General features: G+C 45.1%; 1 protein-coding gene across 1 annotated transcript; it reads left to right on the top strand.

Annotated features, from left to right (window-relative positions):
- The first annotated feature begins 6,080 nt into the window (after nucleotides 1–6,080).
- Nucleotides 6,081–7,286, top strand: TMEM177 (transmembrane protein 177). Its single transcript, XM_086957116.1, has one exon. The coding sequence runs from the start codon at nucleotides 6,119–6,121 to the stop codon at nucleotides 7,079–7,081; it is 963 nt and encodes a 320-aa protein (XP_086813242.1). The 5' UTR covers nucleotides 6,081–6,118; the 3' UTR covers nucleotides 7,082–7,286.
- Nucleotides 7,287–7,718: the final 432 nt, after the last annotated feature.

The following is a 7,718-nucleotide window of genomic DNA, read 5'->3' as shown; positions in this document are numbered from 1 at the left end:
GGGTGGCAGGGGCTGGGGAGCCCACAGGAGGCTGTCTGAGTCAGCCCTTGGTTGAATGACTGCATCTGCAACTAGAGTGGTGGGAGGAGATAGCACCTGGGAGTGAATAGGGCTGTGCCTGCCTGCCACAATGCTGGCTCCACCTCCTGCTGGGCAGCTGACGCCTCTGCCCCTCACTCTGAGAGGAGGGAAGAAGCCAGGAAACCAAAGTATTCCAGCAACACCCAGAACTGGTTTAGACCGGGCTCAGGGCCCACTTGCACAAAGACTTCAAAGACTTTTAGGAGTATAAGAGACGGAACCCTGACAACAGATTTTCAGATTCTACAATCAAGAGGAACCTCTGCCAGAAGAAGAACCGCTGGAGAAACTAAGGAAGACTGCCCTTGCTGTGTGCTCTGGGGCTGACCTGTTTTGCTGTTCACCTGAAGGAGAAAAGAAGGGGACTTTGCTGTGTGCTGTGACCCCTGCCTGCTTGACCTACAAGACTTTGCTGTGTGCTGTGTCTTCAAAAGAATCTCCAAGGGCCTGAGAAGAGCTGGCCTCCTGCTTTGCAACTCAGGGACAGAAAAGTTGCCAAAGACTGCGAGAAACTACTTTGCCTCCTGAAGCTGCTGTATACTGTATACTGTATACTGAGATCGTGGGCTGCTTGTGTGCCCCTAGGACAGAGCCTCTGCTGTTTGACCCTTGTGGCGCGCTGGCTGCTCTCTAACCAGATTGAAAGTGCCGCGTTCATAATTGCCGCCACCCCGGGGAACCTGACGAGGGCCGAGATCTCTCTCACCGGCCACCGACTCTGTGCCTAAGATTCAGCCTGCAGCCACCCCTCTCAGCCGTACCTCGAGCTGCATGCCCGAGGCCGGGATCCCAGAAGTGTACGGCCGTCCAGACCTCTTCACCGGCGTCACCGCCGCGGCTCGAGGGCTCCGCTTCAGCATCGAAGGAGCTGCGCCCGGATTGGCCGACGGAGACGAACCCCCTCAGCAGCCCCGAGGTTGGGCCCGTCAGAGCCGCGCTGCTATTGGTCCAAAGGCCTGCGCGTCATCGGCCATCTAGCACGCTGATTGGAGCCCGCAGCGCCGCTTCATAGTTAGCTCACGCCCTGATAGGCTGCTGGGCTGACTCGTGCCCCGATTGGCTGGTGCAGCGTGAGCTCCCACGAAGGATCGTCGGAGCGGGACAGCGGAAGGAGACCGACCCCCGAGTGACCGGAGGCCGGATTGCGGAGACCTACTCTAGAAAATACCTGCGAGCTGCTGCCCCGAGTATCTCAAAGTAAAATCGCGAGCTCGGCGCCACCGGGGTGATACCAGCTCGGCAGTGAGATAGCCCGTTGCTTCTGTGACTGGTGAGGGAGTTAGGGACTGCCCCTGCATTTTGCTTCGTAGTCTCCACGGTGCTCACTCCTCGCTTGCGCTCTCAAGGGGAATAGGCAGCTAAGACCCTGTGTGAAGCAGAAACCTAGTGACTGTTGTAAAAAGAGAGGCTCATGGCCGCATTTCTTTACTTGGAGCCCAGAGAGGCTTGTGGCCGCATTTCTTTGCTTGGAGCCCAGAGAGGCTCGGGGGCAACCAGTTGTTCAGAGCCTGCGTGGCTCCCACGTGGCCCCATCATTGTATCTCCAGCTGCCCAGCACTTAGTGGGCAGCTGCCACGTTTAGGCCCCTGACATTGGGACACAGGGCGTCCTAGCCCCAACAAGGCCAGTTGGCCTAGGGACTGCCACAGGTGGTGGCTTATGTAAGTTTTGCCCAATTGTGTTTTCCTGCACCTCTGAATGTGTTTTTATGCGTCATGTGCCTTGTTCTTACACCTCTGAATGTGTTGGTTATACATCATGTGTTTTTGCCCTGTGCTTACCTATGTGTGTTTAGATTAGTGAGGAGATCGCCTACTGTAGTTTTACTGGTTAGGCCTAGATATGATTTCTGCGCTAATATGCTTTATGTGCTGTTATGATTTATGCTATTCTGCATGTGTTTTCCCTACACCTCTGCATGTTTTTATGCATCATGTGTAATGTGTTCTTGCCTATACCCCTAAATGTATTTCTATTCTTAGGTGGTTGTGTCCTAGTATAGTTATACTAGAGAGGTTATGTGTCCATGCGTGATCTAGGCCTATGGTTATTAGTATTGCGTAGTTTGTACCTACCTTATGCCAGTGGTTGCTGGTTGTGGTCTAGAATTCTTATTTCATGTTACACTTATTCTATGTTCTAGAAGTACTCTTTCTACTAAGTGCGGAGTCTGACAGTGGCCCATGTGGCCCTGTCTTGTAAATAATCCCTTGTGAATATTGCCCGTGCCAGTTGGCACAATGTATATTGTGTGATTACTATCTGATTTGTTTTGACAATACAAAAGTTATTTTTATATAACCTTGTGTGGAGTTCCTTTTGTGGTGTGCCTAGGATGTTGTTGCTGTTGTGTGCGTGCGCAAATGCTTTACACATTGCCTCCGGGATAAGCCTGTCTGCTCGTGCCAAGCTACCAAGGGGGTGAGAAGGGGTTATTTTGGCGTGTGACTCCCTTGCCCTGACTAGAATGGTGGTTTCTGCCTGGCTTTGGCGTCAGCCTTAGCCAACCAGAAATCCCAGTTCTAACAGTGCCATTAATTCGACAGCATTTATATCTAGTGTTTCCCCCTTTCAGGTCATATCTGAAATCGAGAGTATCCAATTCAGTTATTCCAAACAGTAAATATTTATGGCACTACTCTGATTCCTAACCCTAAAAGCGACCTAGTTGGCCATTCTTTGCTTGGGGACTCATAGGATACCCTCCACTAAGCTACTTTTATTTGCCTGACCGGACAGGCTCAATATGCTGCTCTCGGTTGCTTTCAGAGTCATTCAGAGAACAAAAAATTTAAAGTGCACATTTTAGAATGTTGATGTCCACCAAAGTGGAAGTTATTCCCCCCCCCCCCTTGAGGTCCCATTTAAAATGTCTAATGTACTATGTATTAGACTGTAAATAAATGCGAAGAGCCAATTATAAGGCCCTGGGAATTCCAAAAGGTGAAATTGACTGAGTTAACGGCCGATAGGCAATTACAAGGTCCGTAGACCTTGTAGATTTCACCCGGGACCTCCAACTGCTGTGGTAGGATGGAAAGAGAAGTCATGGTGGATTCCAAACCAGAATTACTGAGTCACCAAATAATTCCCTAGTCCTGAAGAGAATATCGCAATTCTAAATGCCATGGATTGGGCAATATAACAGCTAATTCTTAAAACACTTACCCACAAACATTTTTAGGTCTCACCTGGCGTTAGCAGCGCGCATTCCCTGCTCTCGCCATGCGAGGGCCTTTTGGAATCAATACAGTTTCTGAAGGGACTTGAAGCCCCACCCTTGTTTCCAATTGGCACGCGTCATCGTTTGTTAAACGAGGGCTTGTGGTTGGAAATCGGACTTTTGGGTTACCGCCTTGTCCACTTTTTGGATGGCCCATCTGGACAGTGCAACGCCATCTTTTTTTTGAATGACATAGGAGGGTGTGCTTTTAGCTTGTTTACTAGCTTCTGATTGGGAATTGTGCTTCTTTGTTACCGCCCTTGCTTGTTTTTTGTGTAACTGCTCTTCACGTAATGGCAGAACCGAGTCATGAACTCTTTACAGCACAGATGGTCTGCCTTTCCAGTGCTCCGCTCGGAACTCAGCTGTGCCATTATTTCAATTTTCCACTTCAATCCAGTTTGTATATGAATATGTGCTCTGCACTCAGCAGCGCGCACGTGTGTTGAGCTCACTCTGTGTGTATACATGTGTGTTCTCTGAACTCTGGGCACCATGTACGCTTGTGTGATCGGCACATGTGGATGTAAACATGGCAGAGTGTGTTCTGCTTTTAAACAGAAGCCTTGCCCTTACCAAGAGGCGGGCATCGCCTTTCCCTGGCTCAAGGCGGGTGAAACACGATACATCCCTTCTCAAATGAGAAAGGACTGTGCATTGATCCGTAATTCTTTTCACAAAAAATTGGTCTTTTCCCTGGCTTTTGACCCGAGAAGTCTTTTCAGCTTTCAGGAGATTCCCCTTCTATTATGTCTACATACAGAAGTATGTGACGTCACATGATTGACAATGAACCATCCGAGCCTGTTGTGAGCGCAGACTGTCTGGTGCAAGCAGGGGGCACGCGCAGTCTGGCCTGCTATGATGACTCCTGAGAAACTCACGATAAGCCAGTGCTGCAAAAACACAGTGGAACCGGAGCAGTGGCAACGTCTCTAAAGGCAGAAGGGCCGGGGGGGGGCATTCACATGTCAGAGGGGACTGAGCATCTGTAGTACTTCCAACATGCGAAACAAGTTACTATTAATAACTGCGTCCACACTTAATGACTACAACTGCATCGTGTGGAATGACACTCATTTCAAAAGAAGACATACATTTTAAATGCAAGTCAGAACGAAGTTAGTGCTACAGATTTAAAGTGGCATCTCCAAAATGTAAAGTGGGTGCTATCCGGGCAACAAAGTGGAGCTCCGATTTTTAATAATATTGTCAATGCACAATCGGTAGTAACCAACTGACTGAAACACTGACGAGGAAAACACGTGTTCACTCCTCAGATCCAGCACTTTAAGACAAGTTTCTAAATATACTTTTCTAGCAAAAAAAGAAAAGCAAAAAACTTCAGCTGATAAAGAGTGGGCATAGGTAAAAGGAAAACAAGATCTAGAGGACTGGTAATTCGGGTTTAGACTAGTGGTATGCAGACTCCCTCCCCATCTCTTGAAGAATGTCCAGACTACTGAAATTTTAGTAAAACGAGTATTGGCATAGCCAATAGGTCTCGCCTTTGGAACCTTATAAGTGTTTAGCCAGAGCTATTGGCTTTGCCAATGTATTTAAGCTATGTTGTAAAGCAGCATGTGTTCATGTTTTTTTTTAGTCTGTGATATGTGACTGTAAGTGTGTTTGAGGTCTTGTGTTTATCAAGCGATCTCCATACCTAGTCTGTTTGAGTTGTGGTGAGTTGATGTAATTTTGCCTTCTCCTGCCACATAATTTACTTAGCCATGCCGTATAATTCCAGTGGCCCTGGTCTTATCCTTTGTACATTATTGTGTGAATATGGAAGTATACTTCAATGTGTTTATTTTAGTGTCTGTCTATCTATTCTGGGAAATACACTTAATCTCCCCTAGCCTACCAAAAATAAATATGCACTTGTGCAATGTAACTGGTGCTCACTTAAAGCACTCCAATACCTTTGGGTCAGAGTTTGTGCTATACAAAAATACAAAAAAAGAGAGGCAATTTGCGAGCACAAAAAATGTTCTCCCAATTTTGAAAGGGTTTTGCAATTGTGAACATACCTATTTGCGCTTGTGAGTTTCACTTATACATACATGCAAGGAGATTTAACATTGAATCCCCCCCTCGCCCCCCTCCTCCACCCATTCCCCCTTCCCCCCCCATGAAAGAATGGAAGACTAAAAATACTTTTTTCCATCATATGAGGAAGGTTACATGTCTTACTGATGCCTGAAGCGTGACACCGGAAGTTACAAACCGGCAAAAAGAAGTACTTGTCATCTTAGAAAAAATAATACTTTTAATTCCACTTCTTTTCAATAAGCATTGCAAGAACAAGGAAACTAGAAGACATTTTTGAGCTAATGCTTTTTTAATAGGGTCGTTCAGTTTTATATAATGTCTTATTGGTTGCATATAAGGTAACAAAAATACTTAACACTTTTTTTATTATAACTTTTCAACATGCTGCACAGAAGCCATTCTGCTTAACAGCATAGCTCAAATACATTGGCAAAGCCAATAGCTCTGGCTTAACACTTATAAGGTTTCAAAGGCAAGACCGATTGGCTATGCCAATGCTTGTTTGTCTTTACAGCTCTGTACAAAACAGGTTTTAACATATTTCAGTTGTTACTTATCAATGGTACTGTAAATTAGTTACTGGGATTTTCATACTAGGATTATTTATGGTTATGTGTAGAACAAAGAATCATCTGCCGTTAATTTAAATTGCTGGATAAGTAGGGAGAAGGCAGAACATTATTTTAAGAGTGCCAATGTTTATTTATTTTGCTGTATCTAACAATGTTTATTGTGCTCTTTCTGGCAGGTTTAGCATGAGCCATGGCAAATACATTTCTGTGGAAGATTACTTCGTTTATCCAGAAGTATAGAAGTGGTTTGGTAGCTGCTTCCTGCGCAGGATTATTTGGTGCCAACATATCGTATCATGTTTTTCCCAAAGAAACATTCAAGACCGTGTTCCAGTCGTGGTCGAAGGGGGAACTAGCTGAACTATCAAGAAAGTTATGTGATGTTTTCCAGGATGTCCTTAAAGACACTGGTGTCAAATCTGCCGAAAAATACACTGCGTTTGCGGCTTTTGGCTTTAACCCTGTAAGTGCTGGAATACCATGGCTGCCCAGTGGATCTTTGGTTGGAATCCCTGCAAACTTCAATAACCAAGGAGATGATGGGGAAGGAATTGTGAACCGCATTGTGGTGTTAAATGATAAAGTAGTTGACTGGGATAGTAAAGATGGCGCTGCTCTTAGAGATGCTCTTTCATTGTCACATGAGGCAAAGAAATTTGCTTTATCCAGAGAAATTGTGTATGTCAAAGACAATGGCCCCCTCATCCATGCCACAGTTGCCCCATTTTGCCTGCTTGGCACATGCTTGTCTGGAGTAGCAATAAAGCAGCTTTTAGGACTGTATTCGGGCCCAGTTTTGTTGCGCGGATTCTGTAACCTGGCAGTTATGACTTTTGGGTTAGTTGGTTATTTTTTTACAGATGATGCAATCAACCAGTGGCTGGATTACAAATCCGACAGGACAGCTGCTGCCATTTCTAAAGACTATGCCAAAGGTGGAGTTGAATTTTATAATAAAATGCTGTCACGTAACCGGACTTTACGTCACCTTATGGGCAAACAAGGAGAAGAAATATATGCTGCAACTGGCAACCTGTTCCCAAGGTACTGGTTCAGATTGAAACATGCTCCGTACACTTCCAGAAGAGACTTGGTTTTGCATATTTTCAAAGCTAACCATGCTCAGGGCCGCACACCAAGCTCTGAAATGTGAATTATTCTTAATGCTTACATCTTAAATTGTTTTTGTTTACCTTTCAGAAATGAAGTTCGTCCTTGAAATTGTGTGCTTTGTTCCCCAAAACCATGTAAATTCGACATCTAATAAACACCCTGATAAACAATCGAACGTTCTCCTACTTTTTCTAATGACCTAGATTTTGGTATGGAAATAAAAAATTATTGTTCCAACTGCAAAAGGCATTTTTGGATTGTTTACCTAATCTCTAATCAGAATAACAGAGCAGAGATGAGATGTGTTTAATTAATTTTTACAAGCTCAACCCTTGTCCTTGAGATGAAAAAAACAAGAGCTGGTCGTAGGGTTTTCGAGAGTGAGTTTTCTATTGAGTGGAGCAAATGCTATAGGATGGAAATGGTGGCAGTGTCTGCGATTATCATTACCTAGAATTAGGAATGGCATAGGTTTACCGATACTGTGGCGGACACGGTTTTACTAAGCAGGGTGCTTTATTATGGCTTGAAAATGTGCAATTATGCAGAGTACATTATTTAATTGCTAGATCAGTCAATGTGTTCTGATCTCAAAATTCACTCACACATATGATTTGATACAGTAGCAGTAGTGTAGCCTTGGGGCAATCCTATGGATGGTGTGTGAGGGTATTGCA

Source organism: Lissotriton vulgaris, chromosome 2_1, assembly GCF_964263255.1.
Source record: "Lissotriton vulgaris chromosome 2_1, aLisVul1.2, whole genome shotgun sequence".
Lineage (NCBI taxonomy): Eukaryota > Metazoa > Chordata > Amphibia > Caudata > Salamandridae > Lissotriton > Lissotriton vulgaris.
Note: the sequence above shows the minus strand (reverse complement) of the source record. Positions and strands in the feature narration are given on the sequence as shown.